A 21,996-nucleotide genomic window follows, 5' to 3' on the forward strand; every position below is an offset into this window, starting at 1 on the left:
GGAAGATGCTAGCTAATTGTCGTAATGATCAAGCGTTCAAATCTTGGCAAAAATTATCTTTTTCTGTTCATTTCCTTGTCTACCTTGGATGCAAGTTCAAGTCTTACCAAAAACAAATTTTAAAAAATAGCTTTTTAATTTGATAGTTTAAGTGACTGTTAATACAATGTAAATGTAAATATTTTTTAACTTTTACCAAATATTACTTAATATCTCAGAGAGTGAAAATGATATTTGGTGTTTGGGTAGTTTCGAACTGACAACCTTCCGACTTGAACCTATTCAAAATTAAACCCTCATCTCTTCCCCTGAGCTAAGATAACCAGTATGGAATCGTGTGAAATTTTAAATTATAATATAAGAATAAAATTTTTGTGTACATTGTCTATTTTCACATGAGATAGTTGGACTCCTCCGTAGCTTGATTATAGAACGTTGGTTTCCTTATCTGTATGTTGCAGGTTCGAGGCTCTCCGAGAGGGGCAGGGATTTTGTAGTTGTTCAAAATTGGGAGTTTCTGTGTAGTAAAAGTTGTCTCAAATATAGGTATTAAATAACTCACAAACTTATAAACTTGTTAAACTAAAATAAATGATAAAGCGTCAACGATCAAAATAAAGCAACCCAAATGTCTTAATTTTTCATCTGAAAAAAATATTTTTTTTTTGGCCATTTCTTAGAATCAACAAGGATGTCAACGTCCATATGTAACGAAGAATAAAAATAATATGAACGGACATACGCACAAAGTGAAATAAGGACCTTATCTTTTGTCGCATAACTGACGGACCAACTAAGTTGTAAACTCTTTTTCCTGGGAAATCTTTACAAAAAATAGCAATTTATCTTAAATAACAGAAGATAAAATAACATAACGGATTTACGGACTGAAAAGGAAAGTGAATTATAGAGTAGCTTTTTTTACTAAAACGAAGTTGTTGTAAATAAGAATACCTATTTAGCGTTACTACTAGTATACTATAAAAGGACAAAAAGGCAGACAAATATCCTTAGAAAGTAGTTAATCTAAATAAGAATAACCATATAGAATTTTAAAGAGATAGACAGACGGACATACATCATGCTAAATTACTGATATTATTTCATAGACTAACACTTAATGTAAAAAATGGAAGGTAACATTATAAATCAATTTTGCTTTAAGTACAGAGGTAATAACTTAATAGGGTATCAATTTAGCGAGATTATAACTTAAAACTGATAAGCATCTAAATAGATTTATGTATGTATTACTATCTAGTTAAATAACTACTGTGCACCGGCCAATGGATAACTACCAGAGATATATTGACATAATATAAACAAGGGTGTGTTTGTCCATGTGCAGCAAAATAGGTGTATGTCAGTTCTCATGCAGTTGTTTAATTCTTAATGTTGCATCTATTATTTTCGCTATGTATTTTTGAGTTTCATATTATTTTTATAAAAAAAAAAGTACCAATTTCCTACTTTTTTTTACTATTTTCTTGATTTCGTTTTAATATTGAGAAACCTGGTAAGATGAAAAGAGTTGTATATTTGACCATATTGCTTAATATGTTTCCAAGTTGCCCCATACTTGTACTATACAGGGGGTAGGTTAGATGGATGGGATGGTGTTATCACACAGTTGAATTTTTATAGTAGTTTTGATATCATTTTCATCAAGTTGATTCATTCAGTCAAGTTAGTCAAAGTAAAATTATAAAAACCAATAAATAATTTGATATTTCATTTTTTTCTAAAGCTTTGTTCGTGACATTGTATATAAATAATAAGGTATACTAGATTAAAACCACCACAGGACCTGTAGCCATATTTACTGAATAGTAGAGTCAATTCCGTCTGAAGCTTACCGAGATCTTAAGCTTCAGACTTTTTATAATAGATAAAATTGTCATTAACTGATTGAAATATTAGTTAATGTTATTCAGATAAAAATTGCATTTAAATATCGAAGTAGTTTTGACATTTTGAAAACATTCGATAGACAAATTTTTGTTCTTAAATGTCTGTTAAAATAATGGATATTCTTTTTTCTTCCATGTTTATTCCATAGTATGGGGGGGGGGAAGACAGCGAATATCAGGTATATCCATCCCAAAGTCTGTTAAAGCCCCCGCCGGATTTTCATCCACCCATAGTATAACAAATATAGTAGATCTAGATCCATACCAGTAAATTGGACCAAGAAAAAACTCAGTGTAGGAATAATCCGGCCGCACCATTTGTTAGAACATGTACACATTTTGGGTATAAAAGGAAAGTCATATTTTCATTTTATTCATTTAATAAATTAGAATTGCCTAGGATAAATCTAGCTTTAGAGATATCAAATCTCCGACTGCTATAAAACCTCTTTTTTGATTAGACGGATTATTGTGACTGACAGTCAATCTAGGGTAATACATCTATCCATCCAAAAATTTCTCCTCTGCACACTGGGACCTCGGAGGATGGGGATAAAGGGAGGGAGGATAGGGATGCAAATTTTGGGAGGAGTAGTTTTGAAGGATTTAGATGCTCAGATAGAGAGGATTCAATTATTGAGGATACAACTTGCTGAGTCTTATCTTCTTGCCCAATATTAATGTAGCAGGCATCGAATATCATATATTAATACTAGCGGCTTCGCCCCTAGCCTCTAGGGGCTTTGCCCCCAGAGGTGATAATTTTTTTTTTTTGCGAAGTAAATCGTCTTGACCAAGGAAATCGTCTAAAAAAATGGGAGGGGGGGATTTTTTGTTTTTTGGGGGGTTGAGGGTGTCTCACACCCCAAGAAAATAGCCTAAAACCACCGCAGGACCAGTAGGTATATTCCCTGAAGGGTAGAATCCGATCGGTTCAGTGGTTACCGAGATCTTAAGGGACGGACAAACAGACAGACAGACAGACAAACAGACATCTTTCTACTTTGTATTATAGATAATAGGCAGAATCGATTTAATTTTAAAAGATATTGTGTTTAAATGAAAATGTATAAATAAACATAAATTTATTTTGGCATTAAAATTTAAACTTGGTCATAAAATCAAAAAAAATATGAGATACAAATGCAAATGCCAAATACTATCAGTTCTGCCCGGGTAACCATGAATAGATCACTATGTATCTGTCTACTTTGCCCAAAATATATTAAACAATGATATTCTGGATCACTTTAAACTTTTAAAGTAAGGTAAATATGGGACACTCTTGCTCTCAAGGCTTTATGATCCTTTGCTCTAGATGTTGTTAAACTGGATATGACAAGCCGAATACGATTGCAAGCACAATACACATCTTTTATCAGCAAAAAAAGTTTTAGGTAAAACTGTTATTACTGCAATACTTAAAGGTATAATCTACGTGAAATATAAATCAAGTAATATAAATACTTATCATAATTTATTTCATTTAATTATTTATTCCATTTATGTTTTAAAATTCATGTATATAATAATTTCAATTTTTTCATGTTGATACTTACCTAATAGTAAAATTTTCTAAAAAGGAAAAAAAGGTCAAACTTTGGCATGTTTTAATAATACTCTACAATTTTTACAAGTGTTTTTTAAAATTTGTGTACATTTTTACAAATATTAAACAACATCAAATTATTGCTACTATGATATTTGGACAATGAAATGTTTTTTGATAACAGGATGAATAATAATATACATAGTTTATATGTTTAATAGCTACATTAAACATAAAAAGATTAGATTTTTTTAAATCATAGAATAATCATAATTAAGTTTGAAATGTTCGATTTAAATACTCAAATATAGAGGAAGTAGTATTTCACCAAAAGAAAAACTATTTGTAAAAACATTTTTTGTTAAACATTGTGAGATAAAATTTAATTCTAAAATAAACCAGGAAGAAATTTTTTTCATAGTTGTATTTAAAAACACAGGATTAAAACATTTTAATTGATAAATATCTTTCTCTTTAAATCACAGTCCACTATATTCATCATCAGCAATACCACAAGGAGGGGCAATCTGTAGGATTAACTGAAGAAAATAATATAACTTTTAATGATGTGTTCTAACCCAGCATGGCTACCCAGTTATCAAAACAACCTAACCTAAACTAAATAAAAAAACTAACTTCCCGACCCTTATTTTGATTTATTCTAAAATAAGTAAGTTTTTAGGAAACCACCCATATTATTTTTTCTCGTTTAATGAGCCAAGAAAATATTTCTTAAATAGGAAATGGATGTCGGATATCTTTAACATGCAATGCCCAATACATGCATGTTTCCTGATTGTATTAGGAAGAATCTTAATGAAAAATTTTAAGCAGAGCTGTTTTAAAACGACATTCTACTTATAATAGTAGGAAAGCTTGGTTTTGACAACTCTACTTGATGGTTTAAAATTTAAACACTCACAAAGAAAAGGTTTATCACTAGTTTATATATTGTGTTCCGATCCAACTGGAATTAATCTTAACATTTTTAGTTTACTATCCGCGTAAAAACATCTATAAAACAATGAGATAATAGTTAATTAATGACAGCTTTCCCCGGATGTTAAAATGAAAGATTATAAGATTGATTCCAGTATAGTTGGCCTCGAAGGGCTGGATGCCCGGGCGACTTTTTATTTCCTTTTTCGTTGTTGTTGTTATAGCCATGATTCTCTGAAGTTAGGACTCAGATGCAACCGGAGACTGGAAGTGAGAATCCTTTGGCCAATCTTATATTGTTAAGCTTTGCGAACAGCTGATTGCATTTTATGCTACATTACAAGCTGGCCCGCAATTCTCGTGGAAGCTACTCAATTATTACATCACCCTGGCCTAGAGTTTTGGCAGGTGTTCCATATTAAGCCACCCTAATTAATGACACTCTCATACGAGGAGTATGGATGAGGGAAAGCATGGTTAGAGCTGCTTGATTTGTAGAATCCTAACTTCCTACAAATCTCTCCCCTTACAACCCTAGGGCATCTTATGGAAGGTTGCGTGATCATAATCTGACAAATTGCGACAGCATTTGTCAACCAAGTGCAAAGTCTATGTGGGGACTTGAACTCGGTTTCTCTCAACCACAGCGTAGTGCGCTAACCACTATACTATGGGACACCCTATTGCCATTTCCTTTTTCGTGAAAAATTTTCTTTTATGGTTCTTCAGTATGGCTCTGAGAACTGGTTCTAAACCAGTGTACAATAATTGGTATCGAAGCCAAACTGGAAATAATCTTACCTGTAGGAATGATGTTAATTTATCCATGAAGGTGAAAACATATCCATAATGAACAAAGGGAAGATACAAGATGGCTCCGAGTATCATGAAGGATATCGAGTACATATATTCAATCTAAAAATTGAAATACAACATATAGATTCCTCCGACAATAAGGTTATAATAGTGTTTCTAAAGTCTTTTCATTTTGCTTATTATATCAGATTTTAAGGCTTAACAAACCCTAGGAACTATAATTGGATTTGGCCCATTATTAAAATAAAGTATGGTTATTTGAAACCCTTTAACATTTACTAAAATATAGAAGTAGCTTATAGGCCCAAATAAAAATTACTTCATACAATATACATGATCAATTATCGGCCATTATACATTTTAATTGACCGATGGTAAAATGCATACTGGCCTATCATTTGTCATTCGTATTGTGTGATGTCATTTTTTATGAGGCACTATAATCTGCTTCAAAAATTTATATTAAGAGTAGATAGATGCTTTAGCACATAAACAGGCGCATTTTTCCCTTCTCTTGGTTTGCTATGGATATTGTTATTCCTACACATGATAATTTTAATGAGAATAATTGTTATACCTGTGGGTTATCGATGATAGGTGCAATAACAAGATATATACTGATCAATAACACAATAGCTGGGATAACAATAGGAACCTCAATAACAAAATATTTAATAATTAAATTTATAACATAAGAATATATTAAATACTTAATAGATTGGTGGAATAGTTATTTAGCGCATTGTATTTATTCAGCTTTATGCGGATATAAAAATGTACAATTTTTTTTAGCCCCGATGTACCTGGTTTTAATCTTACGATTTTACATTTTTATGCTCGTAGAAAACTGGATATGATACGATGCTATAAATAATTTTTCAGTATGGTTGAGAACCGGTTGTAATCCAACGGATATTAATCGGTTTCGAAGCTATACTGAAAATTATTTGATACTTATTTAAGTAAAAAGCAATTCAAATCTTTAAAACTCCAAAAGCATTATATTTTTTCAATTGGCGTAAAACTTGGACACTAAATGCCTTTTTTTGATTACTTTACAAACATATTGAAAATAAATAACAATATATTACCTTGTAGGGCCTATTCATGTTGGGACATTTATATCTGAGAACTATTAAGGCTAACATAGACATTCCATAAAAGATCCACACGGTAAAACTGAACAAAAAATATATTAGATTCATGAAAAAAGTAGTGAAAGGTGCTTCAGTGAAGAAGAGGATTATGCTCTATACAACTACTAGCGGCTACGCCCCTAGAGGCCTCTAGTGGCACTTTAAATGTTTGTTTCCTTAAAAATAACATGCCTATGCTACTTTCAAGTCTCCACGTAAAAAAAACTTAATTTTTTGTGTGATTTCTCTTGGGAGGGTGGTGGTACCCTCCTTTAAAATAGTTATGAGAAGCTACCCTTTTAAGGAGAACCCGGTCGGTTCAGTTGTTAGCGAGATCCTTCGGTACAGACACAAACCGACATCATGTTACTTTATTATAAGGATAAATTGCAATATTTAGAAAAATGAATCGCACAGCAAGTACAAAATTATTTTATTCAAAGGAAGCAATAAAATATCAATTTTAATGCTTATGGAAATAAAGAAAAAACAGACAATAATACAACATAAGATTAAACTCGGAATTGTTTTGATTGTTAAAATAGTTTATTACCTGAAAAAGTCAATCAAGCCCTCGATATCACCTAAAAGAAAAAATTCATGTAGCTTTCTAGAATGGTTTTAGGATACTAAAACATAATTATGAAATTTTTTTTAAATATTGAAAACACAACTATTTTCTTATCATAATTAATAAATTTTCTACCTGACAGAACCATAGCCAGAGCAACAAAAGCATGGAACAGCAGAGCAGGAGCTGGAGTCAATTTCTTCACATGCACAAATGACAGAACATCAACAAGATGACCCTCACGGCTAGCAACATAGCACAGACGGCCAGCTGCAAAGATTGTGCCGTTGGCTGAACCAAATGTAGAGACTGCTACGGACAAGGGCATCAGCCAAGCCATGGGACCTTCGAAATAAATTACAATAATTACAAAATAAATTTTAGTAATTATAAATGAACTGAAAAAAGATAAGATCGTTTTTATGATTAGTGGTGTACATATATTTTTGCCATGGGGGTACAGAAAGCACAGGTAAACATTTTGGACACCCACCTTAAACTAAATTCGAAAGGGGTGTAAATGTTGTAATAAGACATAAAGAGGGGTAAGGGTATATTTTCGTCAGGTCAGGGGGTTACATACACTTAGGGGGGTGTAAAATGTTTGAGCATGATTATTGATGAATCAACATCTTTGAAAGTGACATGACAATAAAATATTCTCAAATGAAGATATTATTGCTGCGCTAATTATTAAGTATAAAATAGTTTACCTAAGATTCTGTTACCAAAGGTGACGGCAACAGCATCACTAACCAACATCTCTGAAGGTGACATAACTGTCAGGTAAGAAATATTGACAGCTAGGTAGCAGATTGTTACCAGAGGAATTGCAATTCCTGAGAAAAAAAGGTAATTTCACACAAAGCGGCACTATGACCCTCCCCCCCCCCCCCACCTTAATTTAGAAAATTAGAATAAGGGTGAATTTGTTTGTTTATTACTTGAGATCAAGTTAGGTTAAATTGGATAAAAACCTACAAACCCTTTTATTAAATTTTTTTCAAAAATAAGAGGAAGGGGTAAAATTAGTGCTTTAAAAGCAATTTTGGAGAAAGAAGCAAACAATTTGTATTACAGGTTTATGATTTATTAGGTTCAAATGGTACAATTTAAGTTATTAGATCTTAAAGTTTGTATATATCAAATATATTTCTAAGTAAATTAAATAAAGAAAGACTAGAAATTATTCAATGAATTATATCATCACAAACTTGACTAAAACTTACCAATAGAGAGAGGGAGATTAACACTGGGATTAACAATTTCTTCTGTCACATAATTAAGATTATTCCAGCCATCATAGGCCCACAGACCAGAGTAGAATGCTGTCGCTATGTGAGCAATATTGGTTGTAGTACCCTAAAATTGTATAGGTTTTAACAATAAACCGATGTCAAATATTTGTTGTAGTATCCTAGAAAATAAAAGAGAATAAGTCCATAAGGCTTGAGAAGATTTTAAAATACAAATTGTGCATCAGATTACATAGTATATTTTAATATATTTAAAATATTTTTTAAGGACACTGAAATTTAAATAGTTAAGGTTGTAGGAATCACCGTAAAAGTAGAACGATGTTACAGATTTTTAGGGATCTGCTTGAATTCTGATATTAATGAACATGCTATAATACCTCAAATCCTTTAGCAACATGTTCATAGCTTCCTTCTGCTAGTTTGTAAACACCACCACCTTGAATAAAAGTTTTTAAAAGCGAAGCTTTTCTGTAATTAGGGTCGGTCCGTACGTCCGTCCGAGATAGATAGCTTTTATTCGTTAATTTAGGCATGTTAGAATTGTCCTATCAATTTCAAACTTTGCATGGTGATTCCTGTAGTAGTTAGGTACGATTTAGAAAGTGTAGCAACTATATAATCATTACCAGAATGTCCGTACGTCGATTTTAAACATGTTGATTTTTCTACAAATTTTTATGTGATCTAAGTATCCGTTTGATCTGATTGATTTTTGGTATATTGATTCCTGGGACAACAAAGAACAATTTGATAAGCGAAGCAACTCTATAATCAAGTCCTAAAAATGTAAGTATGTCCATAAACATTATCCTGTATCAAGCATTTTGCAAAAAATTTACTTAACTTTTGCTTCGACTCTTATACTTTTATATTCTGATTATTCAGTTCAGACACTATACAAGTGTTAATGTCCGTTTCAGTGCTTCGCTTTTATGGATGTTGTCATCCTTGTTTTTTTTTATAAAACTGTAGAATTAAATTAGAGCATTTCCTATAAAGTATCTTAGGCTAGCATAGTATTAAGGGTTTTCTTTGCTTTACATAGACATAAAGGAAAGTGTAGAACTTAGGAAACTCCTAGACTTGCCTAAGATGGTCAACCTAATATAACCTTATCTTTCTCCATACATAAATCTACATATACCAGAAAAACATAACTTTAAAAATTAAAACTGTCTATCTTTTTCTCTAATTAGGGGGAAATGTATCTGTCTTTGAAAACTTCCAGGATTTTCATTATCTGATATCTTATTTAGAATTTATTGTATCACCTATGATAATTGCAACAGCCACCAATTTACAGCTACAAAATACATTCTGCACAGATGTAGCAAGCTCTACAGACCTACAATACAAATTTTAAATTGTGTGGACGTATGTTATTGTAGGGAAGCTACTCTGTAATTGATTTTTTTCTGTACGTCCATATATAATACTATAGAAATATGGGTATTATCCTCTTAGAAAAATTTTTTGTAATTTTTTTCAATTTTGTACCCCCCCCCCCCCCCCCCCCCCCGACAGCGAACTATGAACTCTGGCCGCAGCGCTCGGCTCCCTAGCCTGCCTAGCCGCAGCGCTCGGCCCCCTTGCCTGCCTAGCCGCAGCGCTCGGCTCCCTAGCCTAAAACCTAACCTAACCTAAAATAGTTGTTCGTCGGTAGTCGGGGGGGGGGGGGGGGGGGGGGGGTATAAAATTGAAAAAAATTTAAAAAAAATTTCTAAGAGGATAACGCCAGCATTTTTATAAGAAATGGGAAAGGTTTCGCATATTCTATAAATTTATTCTTGATTTACTGAAAATCTGCCCTATAAAACTGTTCTTATTTCCATAAAAGACTTTTTGTTTGTTGCTACTTATGGATGTTTTCATCCTTGTTTTTATTACATTTTTATATCTGAATTAAATCTGAACAATTCCTACCTAGCATATAAAGTATGAAAATAATAAAGAAAATGTTGTGTAGAAATTCTTACCAGCAATTAATAAAAGTAACCACTGCTACAGTTGACGCTGCTGCAACCTACAAAAACAATAAAAGATTTAGAATTGATAAAATTAAATTAATTTTATCTGACCGCCTGTCTGACCAACAATCCGTAAAATTATGGCAGAAATCGACTTTCTAAGCCGCAATTTAGATTGATGGCTCATTTTTTTGTAAAGATATCCCTTTAAAAATCCAGTACAGAAATTACTGTCAATCCGTCATGTTCCATTTTTTATGGAGGATTTTTCAACTTCTATTCTTTCTTATTATATTTCTTCCTCTCTTTTTTGTAACCAATGAATACTAGTTCTATAATTCACTTTGTCTGTTAATCAATGATTTACTTGTGTTTCGCTACTTATATGGATGTAGCATCCTTGTTTGTATTCTATTTCAATGTAGTTTATTATTATTTAAATCCCACCTGTACAATTATGGGATCAGGATCACATTCATTTGTAAAAGCTTCTACGGCATATTCAGCGAAGGACATGCAAATGATGGCTAACTAAAAATGTTATTTTTTATTAATATGGGTTTCAAAGTTAAATATAAAAAAGGGACATTATGGTATATCCTAAAACAAAATGATTTTGAAATAAGATTTTAATCTTAAAACACAGACAAACGTACTTTATATAAATCTTTAGGTAATGACTAAAAAATTGGGAAGGTTTAAAAATATTAGTTGATACCTAGCTAAACATGTATACAAAGGAACTAAATAATACCTGGGAAGGGTTAATAATGATAGTTGATACCCAGCTAAATATGTATACAAAGAAACTAAATAATACCTGGGAAGGTTTAATAATGATAGTTGATACCCAGCTAAATATGTATACAAAGAAACTAAATAATACCTGGGAAGGTTTAATAATGATAGTTGATACCCAGCTAAACAATTATACAAAGAAACTAAATAATACATGGGAGGGTTTAATAATGATAGTTGATATCCAGCTAAACATGTATACAAAGAAACTAAATAATACCTGGGAAGGTTTAATAATGATAATTGATACCCAGCTAAACAATTATACAAAGAAACTAAATAATACCTGGGAAGGTTTAATAATGATAGTTGATACCCAGCTAAACAATCATACAAAGAAACTAAATAATACCTGGGAAGGTTTAATAATGATAGTTGATACCCAGCTAAACAATTATACAAAGAAACTAAATAATACATGGGAGGATTTAATAATGATAGTTAATATCCAGCTAAACATGTATGCAAAAAGAAACTAAATAATACCTGGGAAGGTTTAATATTAATAGTTGATACCCAGCTAAATATGTATATAAAGAAACTAAATAGTACCTGGGAAGGTTTAATAATGATAGTTGATACCCAGCTAAACATGTATGCGAAGAAAGGACCAAATGCTTCCATGAAATATGCATATTCGGCACCAGAACTAAAATAAAATAATTTATAATTATAAAATGAAAGAAGGAGAAAAACAAAAAAAATTAATTAAAACAATATAGATGAAGTTTTTTTTGTAGATAATTATTCTCTTTCCTAATCTAAAGATAGTTTTTTTGTTTTTTTTGGGGGGGTAGAAGATTTTTGGGGAATATTAATATGGTTTACCTAGTGATCATAGTTCCTAACTCAGCATATGAAAGAGCTCCCAGCATAGAAACAAATCCGCAGGCTGTCCAAACACATAATGACATACCAACAGACCCTGAATAAAAAAAAATATGTATTTATTGATTTAAATCTCAAGAAGACCAGTGGGTGATACAAAAATACCAGAACCTATCATAGTTCCAATAACTAAAAATACCCGTTCTCTCAAGAAAAGCTGTGGGTGATACAAAAATACAAGAACCTATCATGACTCTTATAATTAATACTACCTGTTCTCTCAAGAAGACCAGTAGGTGATACAAAAATACCAGAACAAATCATGGTTCCCATAATTAATAATACCTGTTCTCTCAAGAAGACCAGTAGGTGATACAAAAATACCAGAACCTATCATGGTTCCAACAATTAGTGAAACGCCAGAGAAAAGACCAACATTTCTTTTCAGGTTAACTGATGCTCCTAAAAATTGTTTTACCTCGATTAGATACATAAAAAATATAAAAATGGTACAAGGGTCATTTGAAATAAATTGGCTAAAAGTGTATTTATCCCAAATTTGAATATTTTTTAGCATTCATAGTTATTTGTCCAATATTGGCGAAATTTTTAGAATATTTTGGTAAATATTTGTGTTTACTGTAAAAATGTTTTGATAAAGTCAAATATACTCCAAAAAGGGGTCGGTGAATATAGTGTATATCTCGTAATCTATGTAATATAAACATTCAACAAAAAGGCTGATTTGTTATCAATAAATTTAAATTTTACCGATACTTCCTTAAAGTTCCACCAAGCATTTAAACATCCACCTCCCCTCTTATTTTTGAAGAAATAGGAAACATGCCTAATCCATACGTAGTCTATTCCTGGTGATGTCATAACCTAGCCGGGCTACCTAGTGCCTAATATGACCTAGCATAACCTACTCTGATATACATGAATATCAAAAAATACTCCGAACCTATTATTTTTAATTAATTTAAAAATAAGAGAAAGGGTTATGCGCTCAACAAGAAACTTTGAGATAAAGCACGATCTAACCTTTCTTAGTTTGTTCTCCATCACTGCTGAGTCCATCTGAATTTTCTCTGCCTATCTGATGAATTGTGCTGTCATCTGACTCCTACAAATTTGTTCAGCAATACATTATTAGATACTTTTAGCAAAGCTACTGTATATTTCTCGTTTGTTGATTCATTTAAATATAAAATTTTCTTTTTGATTTTAATTTATGTAGTTACAAAAGAAACAATCGTTGGTGCTTTCAATTAAGAGCCCCCCGCAGGGGCTAGAAAAGGGGGAAAAGTTATTGTGAAAATTTGACTAAACGCCCCTGAAAAGGAGTTGCCACGAAAAAGACTATACCCAAATTGCCGTGAGCACAGAATCCCCACCCCACACATACACACACAAACATACCCTCCTAATTTTGAAATCAATTGAACAGGAGAATTGGAAATTTTTGTGCCTAACCCCTGCAGGACTTAAACCTGCTAAGCAGTACCCAATATAACCTAATCTAAGGTAAAACACCGACATACAAAAACTACCCTCCCCTTAATTTCAGGCTTTGTAATCTCTAGGCATTTTAAGGAAACAACCTTATTGTTATTTTTTTATATCTTTGGTTATTTAATGAAAGGTAATGTTAGAAAATTGTAATAAAAACCTACCAGGTACTGATCTGAATCTCTTGCTTTCTCTTCCTCCTTATCCACTGGTTTGCCGATATCTGCGGCTGCTGCGGTTTCTGCGGCAACATAGTCCTCTCCATTCCATGCCAAGGCGGTACCAGATTCATCCTGAAAAAAGTTTGAATAAGTATTTATGCAGAATGTTTGTTTATGTGTATAGATTTCGCTAAAGTTTAAAAGAAGCTTTCATTGATAGAATTTTTAGTGGTGAAGCTACACTGTAATTAACGTTGTCTGTCTGTCCGTCTGTTAGTCCTTAACGCTAAAAGGGATTTGTTTTTTTTGTTCTTTTGTAGGGACTCGACTGTGTTTTTATTTCCGACGCTATTAGCTGATCAAACACCAATACGAAAAACCGCCCTGTTACATGTAGCTCCTGCCCTAAGTAATATAAGTCCATTTTCCCTTTTGTACTGTTTTTAAACAGAGTGTAATGGGTTAAAATTCCATCCCTTTTATATTATGCCCTAATAGGCTAGGGGCGCCAAAGAAAATATTATATTGCAATACAAAAAAGCATGTGACTTGATGCTACTATAAAACTGACCCAATTACTGCCTTAAAATAATTATTTTTGTTGACCTTTAGTTAGTCACATGAGTAATTCTTAACTTACAAAACAATATATAATGTTATCTAAACACTAAACTATTAACATTGATTTTTTTCCTTTTTATGGCATTTGAAACAATATTAACGAAGTTTGAAAATTTTTAGGAACATCTCAATGGCTTTAATTATAAAACATGGGTTAAAAATAAGCTACTTAAAATTTAGAAACATTTCCCTGCATAATAATATCCATAAGAAGCGAATCGAAACATAATAAAGCTATGGAAATTTCAAACGGACAAAGTGAGTTATACAATAGATGTTTAGTTGTCATAACAAAGAAAAAGGGAGATATTATGCAAAACTCAGAGAAAATCACGAAACCTTTAAAGATTAGTTAATTTCTTTTGATTCATTACTGATAGACAAACAGACAAAACAATGTATAGGCTAGATGCACACATGTCTTAGGAATCTTCACTAAAAATTTCAGCTGTATAGCTTTAATAGCAGCCGAAAAAATCATGTTTCCCATGAACTTAATGAATAAGTGAGAGATAGAGTAAATTATAGAGTAGCCTCGCTACTAAAACCAAAAAACAAAGGTTTTAATATTAAAAAGCTTAACCCAACCTGAACTACTGTTACGTCAACATTCCGATGTTTGACATTGTCCATCTGAAAATTTATAATTCAATTTATAAAATTATGTTTATCTGAAAATGTGTTAATTATTTTATGGTTTTATGCCATTTTCTGCAGACTCTAAATGCTAGGGGCGTTAAGTTGAAAAGGCAGAAATTGTCAATAATCACGATAATTTTAAAGTAGGTAAACGATTTAGAGAATAGCTATAGATTTCTTATAAATTTGTACTTTGCTTTAAAATCTGAACTGTACGTCTTATTTAACTAGAAGGAATGTGTATAAAACTCTCCTAATTGCACATTTTGATAGACTACATTCTTTTATTTACCCCTTCCGAAGAAGAAAGATTATGAGTACTTTTACACAAAATACCTTCTGATCGCTGTTTTTTATAAGTCCAACCCCTGCAGGGCTTTTACCAGTTTTGCCCTAACCCTGCAGAGATATCCAGTACTCAAAGTAACATAACCTAACCCAACCTAAAGTAATAAAGAAACAAATAAAAACTCCATTTCCTATGTATTTTCTATTTATTTGAAAAATAGGAAAAATGTTTTCAGTGTGAAAGTTTCAGAAAATGCGCTAAAGCTTTTAACAAACATTGTATTAACTCAATCAACAGAAATAAACCAAAAATAGAAACACTTATCTTATTATATTTTATTATGCCTTGTTTTATAAATGCAAATTCAATATAAAGTATTTTTCTTAAATGTGAATGTTAAGATTTTAAATAGACGCGTTTTATAATAATTTGTAATATACGTAATGTCATACATATAATCAGATGTAGGTATACAGTACAATTGTAGTCAATGTCTAATTTTATGAAAATATAAGTACAATATATTCATATTTAATCAATATTGCAAAAATTTGACCCATAAATAATTTATTTGAAATGTATACACATTTACTTTATGCTGAAAAAATATTTTGTAAAGTAAATGTATTTGTTTTTAAAAGCAAAAATTAACTACATACTACAAAGCAAAATCTGCATCACTTTTGATTCCTGTGACATCATAAAAAAGAGGGATTCTCCATCTCTTCTTTAGGGGTTTTCTTTCCTACTTCTCCTCTCACCTCAATCATTTTTATGACGTCACATGAATCAAAAGTGGTGCAGATTGGGCTTTGTCACTACAGACTACAAATAATCTACACACTTTCTTAGATAAACAATTAATCATTGAACCAGTGAAGCTTCTAATAGGTCCAGATATTTTTTTGGAGAAGGCACGTACCCCAACCCTTTAAAAAGAAATCGCTCCAAGAAAAAATGTACTCCCCCCCCCCCTGAAAAAAAGAATTGGCTTCGTTTAAATACTAAAATATAATATTTAACCCTTTCTTACATTTTTCATATTCCGTGGTTTTTAATGAATCAATGCATTTTGAATTATTAAGTCATGCTATAAATCTCTTTTATACATAGAAATATTGATTATTGATAAATTTATATATTGTACATTTATATTTATATTTTTTGATGATGATTATTTTACAGTTCAATTGGATTTTTAAAAAACCTTCTACGGTCAATAACGTTCAAAGGGATAGTCCATTTTATTTTTTTCTGCTGTACAAGCTTATCACTAAAATCGGTTTCATTTTTTAAAAACCTTAACATTTTCACATTCATATTATCTCAAAGATTAATAAAGTACCCTATTACAAAATATTTGGAAAATCAGTGGATTAATTTTTTTGGTTTACATATTTGAAAATTAGTATTGTTCAGGTTTTAGTCTATTTTATGTGGCTTGGCCACCCCAATTTAGAAACCCTTTTCTTTGAAAGAAACATAACTGAAATTTTTGGGTGTTAAATTATCATCTCACCGTTTAATAAAAAGGTATAGAAGTTTATGAAAGATTGCAATATTTTCGTTTTAAATAAATTTATTTATGCTCTAATGTATTTTCAGATAAGAAATCTAAATAGGTTCAAAAATCTATTAATATTCCTCAATATCTGAGTGTCCTTTTAAAGTTAGTGTCCAGTTTGAACATGCTAAATGACTAAGCAACATAAAACAGGAGCGCTTCAAAAAAACCTTTTAAAAGCAATTGAACAAATACATTTGTTCAAACTTAAAAACAACATTCAATTTAAATAAAAATGTTGTTTTTTGTTTATTTAGATAATATTGACTTTAAAATTATATTCAAACTAGTGTTCAAATATCAACTTTTTAAGTGGTATTCAAATTTCAATTTAGCGACAATAGCAGACTTCTAAATCCACAAAATATTTTGTCCTTTAGATTTTCGCTTTAAATTTAAAACTAAAAAATAACTCTTTTTGATGATTGTGTTAAATTTTAAGCGAAATGACCCTTAATTCAAACATAAATTCCAAATTAAGATATTGATTGTTTCTTCAAATATAAAATTATAATGAAACGTTGAAATTGCATATTTCTGTGCTTGAAGTTGTAAAATTTGCTGACTTATATTGTTTACATTGGGAAAGAAAACAATTTATACACTTTTCATATTATTCTGCCTTTTTAACAGAAGTACTTTATATTATTTTCATAACTGAGTTAATTTTAGTACCTTAAACTAGGGCTTGGCAGCTGAGGCTGCATTCAGTCAATTATGCAACCAAACACTCTCAGAAAAGTGACAGCTTGACTATCAAGCAGCAAAAAATAGAAAATCAGCCACAATCTTTAATATGCAGCCCATTAAAAAAAATTGTCTGTTGTAATTTATTGATCTAAAGCCGACTGTCTTTTTTTTCAAATTACAGGTGCATCCGAGCCACCTATTTTTCATCTACAACTGCCGAGCCGCCACTGTTTAAATATCAACAACAATTGCCGAGCCCTGCAGTTATCCTTGATATGGTTATAAGAGGAACCAAAATGATAAGCAAAACATGTTATAAGAAAACAAACTATTCAAATGTTAAGGGTAAAAAAGTGTTATGGTAGTCTCTCTCTTATCTATCTAAACAGCGTAAATAAGTAAGGTTACGCTGTGCTTGTTTAATGGAGATAAAAAATTACTTTTATGTAAAAAAAGGATGACAACATTCAAAGCAAAGCTCATTAAAAGAACAGCCATGCAGATAAGAGTAAAAAGTGAGTTTAAAGTAAATTATCAATCGCATTTTCTACTGAAATCTTTCAACAAAATAAATATAAACATCTTAAATAACAACTTAGGACAAAATTTCGGCAGCCTATCATTGATACCAGTCGAGAAAAACACAAATTTCCCATACTAACTTGATATATTGCAGAGAAGCACAAAAAGACCGAGGGACAAAGTTAATTATAACTAGAGATGAGATGCATTTTAGTTAATAACAATTATGATTACTTCCATATACAACACAGCAAATCTGAATAACTGAAAATAAAAACAGTAAGTGCCATACAGTAAAAATAGATAAAATTATTTAGTTTTTATGTAATTTTACAAATAATAATAGTAGATGAGACATACCTTTAAAACCGGGCTCTCTTAAACCTTTTACTTAACTTAACTTAACCTAAAATTGCCTTTAAAATACTATACACGCCTGAATGATAAAGGCACACACTCATGTTTTATCATAATCAAAACTCTAGTAAGAACCATTTTTGCAACTAACTTTTTACACATAAATAGTTGTGCTTCTTATAAAAATATTTGGCAGTTCCTCAAAGAACCTAGTAAAGCACAGAACCCCCCCTCTCAATTATTTTCAAATAAATTGAAGATATGGAGGTATTTTTCCCTAACAAATACAGACGACCCTAACCCTTAACTCTGTGGGTTACCCTCAACCCAATATAACCTAACCTGAATGAACCACTACCCCCCCCCCCCTCCATTGTCAATCTTATGTTAAATTTCTTTTATTTAAATAAGATGTTTGGGAAGGGGGGTTACGTGCTTTACAATTCTCTTTGAGGAAAAATGCCATATATTTTGTTAAGAGATAAGCTACAAAATCAACAAAATTCATAGCCTAAGGGTTGATAAAACAACACAAAAACTAAAAATTTATTGTAATTAATCATTTTACAATTTTAAGATTAAAGTGCGTTTTATGACTTACTTTTCATATAATTACTTTTTATAATTTCGATTTCATAATTAATATCTTTTTTTCTTGAGATACCTAATTATTTGATTTTCTAAAATTAACCTGTTATAGAGAAACCTCTAAAGTTTGATATTGTTTAAATCTTTAAATTTATTTGTCATTATATTTATTATCTTATTTTCTATTTTAATATAAAGAGAAAAAGCAATATATTTTAAAAGTATTAATAAAAATTGTCGGGTCGAATATATTTCAAAATGACTCAAAGTTAAACATTTTAAGTACCAAATGCAAATAAATAATTAATTACAAACAGACAAGAAAATAAAAATATACAGATTGAATCAAATTCAATTCAAGCAATATTCTTAACTTTAACTTTGTATATAGAGTATCTTAGCAATTTAAAAGATCATTTGCTTTTAGATATTTTTTTAACATCACGTGCCTAATTAACGCAACCGTTTAAGGTCATTATAGCGCTTTTAGTTTTGCGCAACTTAAAAAATATATACACATCTGTTTTAATTATAAAAAAAATTATAACGTGAAATTGATCTTATATTTTAAATTTTCCCTTTATAGTAGCGAAGCTAATCTATAATTCACTTTGTCAGTTCGACCGTAGCCCGTAACGCTGTGAGTGAAATGTGATTTTTAAGATCTATTTTTTTGTGAATATTCCTAATACCAATGAGCATATAAATATAATTTACTTGGTCAGTCAGTCTGTATTTATATTCCTGATTTATTGTGCTTTACCATTTATTAATGGATGTTGTCATCCTTGCTTTAACACTAAATTGTATATTTTAAAACGCACTTAAAACAGTACAAAAATTTACATATGTATCTTATTTTAGTTAAAATTATTGAAAGTCAATCAAAAGAATGAATTTAATTTCATATATTTGCGCTCTATATGTAGGTTTCTTACACTATTGCAAATGGCAAAAAGAATTCGCCAATTACGTAACTCTGCACTAAATATATATTTCACATAAAAACTTCTGTTCAGTAAAAAAAAACAGAATGCTTTCCTTTCTCGCATGGAGCGGTACGAAAAACTGTTTCAGTTTATAACTTATATTTTCTCTCTATACTTTCCTTTGAGCAAATATTTTGTATAGGGGAAATATTCTAATTGGCCTTCAACAAATCAATATCGTAATATATAATACAGTATCCTTAGATATAAAGATTTTTTTCCTCTGAAGCTTAAGTCCTCAGAAACTTCTGGTTTGAATTAATTGTACGTTTTAGAGAAGCTATATAAGCTAGGAACAAACTTTTTGTTATATGTTTTTTCAGAAGTGTATGATCTTTTAAATAACAAAAAATTATTTGAAAGTTCTTTTAGGCAAGCTTCTTATACATCTTGGATGGTTTATTGCTATTTTCACCCTACTTCTTCCAACCATTATTAAAGGCAAAACCATACCCCCACTTTAATTTATTATATTTCTTTTTACATTACTTGTCCCATCTATGTGTATACTTTCTCTCTGAGTAGAAAAGAAAGTAAATGCTTTCTATGAAACATACATATATGTATATAATATTATATATATCCTTAAAGGGAAAGGAGTATCACTATTATAATAAACTTATCTGTTGAATAAGATATATGTACATAGTACATACATATATTCAGAGTAACATTAAAATATCCTCTAACCAACTGCCAATCACTTAATTCCTCTTAATTAACAAAGATGATATTATCCATAATTCTAAGCGAATTCTAAAAAATTCTGTATTGGTTCTTAATCTTCTTGCTATGAAATCAAACTTAGACATAAAATGAAGTCATTTAATAGGCCCTAAAAGATGTACTAGCGGTTTCGCCTTTAGCATTTAGGAAATAGAAGGGTATTAAAATAGCCTGAAACCGTCCCTTGGAATAAATACCATAAGTACCCCCAGAAGTTTTTTGTAGGAGAAAGGTAATATTTCATCCCCCCTACTATTTAAAAATTCTTTGAAAGCTCTCATAAAATTCAAAATGGTTGAAAGTACTTTGTTTCCCATACTAAGTAATGTTAAAACCAAAATATGGGTTCCATCCTTGGAAAAATGGGCCCCAGAAAGTTTATATACAAGCCTTTTCCCCTCCAAAAATATAATAAATAGGGGAAAACTTATTTATTGTTCATTGTCTTATCCTTGCAATTGTTTCCGTTTTAGTATATCATTAAAAAGAGCTGAAATAAGAAATAACTGTATTTTTTGTGTAAATGATATATGACATGTAATGTGCATGTTGATACTTCAGAACATCATTTCGGCACGATTTATAGAAGCACAGCTGCTCTATAAACGAACATTTAAAGTAGTCAGTTTTTATTTAGTTTCGGATTGTAAGTCCTGGAATGATTTTAGGCGATTTCATTCTTAAATTATAGTCTGTGGATGGTTTTATGCTATTTTTTATTGGTAGTATTAGTTTTTTGGTAAGTTTTGTCAGTTAGGTGTAACCTTGAGTTTGTACAAAAGTTAGGGACAAGTTAGATTTAGTTTTTCATCTTTTGACACGTTGAATGTTTTTATCCTCGTTTATTTGACATGATAATCAAAATTGCAATCAGTTTGGTTCCAATCAAACTTTTATTTTGCACAAAGAAACAATATGGTTAGCATTACATGTTTAAATCACATAGTTCATATGCCTTATTAAAACAAGGATGACAACATCAATAAAAGCGAAGCACTGAAACAATAGGACAAACGGACATTAACACATGTATAGTGTCATAACTGAATAATCATAATATAAATGTATAAGAGTCAAAGCAAAATTGTAAGTAAATTTGTTGAAAAACTGCTTGATTCAGGATAATGTTTATGGACATACTTATATTTTTAGGACTTGATTATAGAGTTGCTTCGCTTATTAAATTATACTTTGTTGTCCCAGGAATTAATATACCAAAAATCAGATCAATCGGATGATTAGATCACATAAAAATTTGTTGTTAAAAAGTAAAAAAATCAACATGTTTAAAATGGACGTACGGACATTTTGGTGATAATTATAGAGTTGCTACGCTTTCTAAATCGTACCTAACTACTAAAGGAATCACCATGCAAAATTTGAAATCGATAGGACAATTCTAACATGCCAAAATTAACGAAAAAAGCTATCCGTTACGAACGTACGGACGTACGGACGGACGTACGGACGGACCGACCCTAATTATAGAAAAGCTTCGCTTTTAAAAATGAACATTTGTTTACTATTGTGGTGTAAGTATGGGGGATCCCCCCAACCTTAATTTT

The 21,996-nt window shown here is 30.9% G+C and overlaps 1 protein-coding gene across 1 annotated transcript in view; it reads right to left on the reverse strand.

Moving 5' to 3' along the window:
• Positions 1-3,372: 3,372 nt before the first annotated feature.
• Positions 3,373-21,996, reverse strand: part of LOC145325001 (b(0,+)-type amino acid transporter 1-like) — a 355,348-nt gene continuing 336,724 nt past the window's right edge. Inside the window, exons 2-19 of the mRNA XM_080167781.1 lie at positions 14,656-14,699; positions 13,450-13,578; positions 12,818-12,899; positions 12,119-12,235; positions 11,774-11,870; positions 11,498-11,594; positions 10,595-10,678; positions 10,157-10,203; positions 9,452-9,525; positions 8,558-8,616; positions 8,151-8,283; positions 7,635-7,760; positions 7,057-7,266; positions 6,904-6,934; positions 6,306-6,393; positions 5,792-5,869; positions 5,200-5,313; positions 3,373-3,998 (exon numbers count right to left, since the gene is read on the reverse strand). Coding sequence (XP_080023907.1) covers positions 3,939-3,998; positions 5,200-5,313; positions 5,792-5,869; positions 6,306-6,393; positions 6,904-6,934; positions 7,057-7,266; positions 7,635-7,760; positions 8,151-8,283; positions 8,558-8,616; positions 9,452-9,525; positions 10,157-10,203; positions 10,595-10,678; positions 11,498-11,594; positions 11,774-11,870; positions 12,119-12,235; positions 12,818-12,899; positions 13,450-13,578; positions 14,656-14,699 — 1,670 coding nt within the window. The 3' untranslated portion in view covers positions 3,373-3,938. The remainder of the gene's footprint in view (positions 3,999-5,199; positions 5,314-5,791; positions 5,870-6,305; positions 6,394-6,903; positions 6,935-7,056; positions 7,267-7,634; positions 7,761-8,150; positions 8,284-8,557; positions 8,617-9,451; positions 9,526-10,156; positions 10,204-10,594; positions 10,679-11,497; positions 11,595-11,773; positions 11,871-12,118; positions 12,236-12,817; positions 12,900-13,449; positions 13,579-14,655; positions 14,700-21,996) is intronic.

The sequence above is a fragment of the Acartia tonsa genome, chromosome 7 (assembly GCF_053477335.1).
Source record: "Acartia tonsa isolate MP-2025a chromosome 7, ASM5347733v1, whole genome shotgun sequence".
Lineage (NCBI taxonomy): Eukaryota > Metazoa > Arthropoda > Copepoda > Calanoida > Acartiidae > Acartia > Acartia tonsa.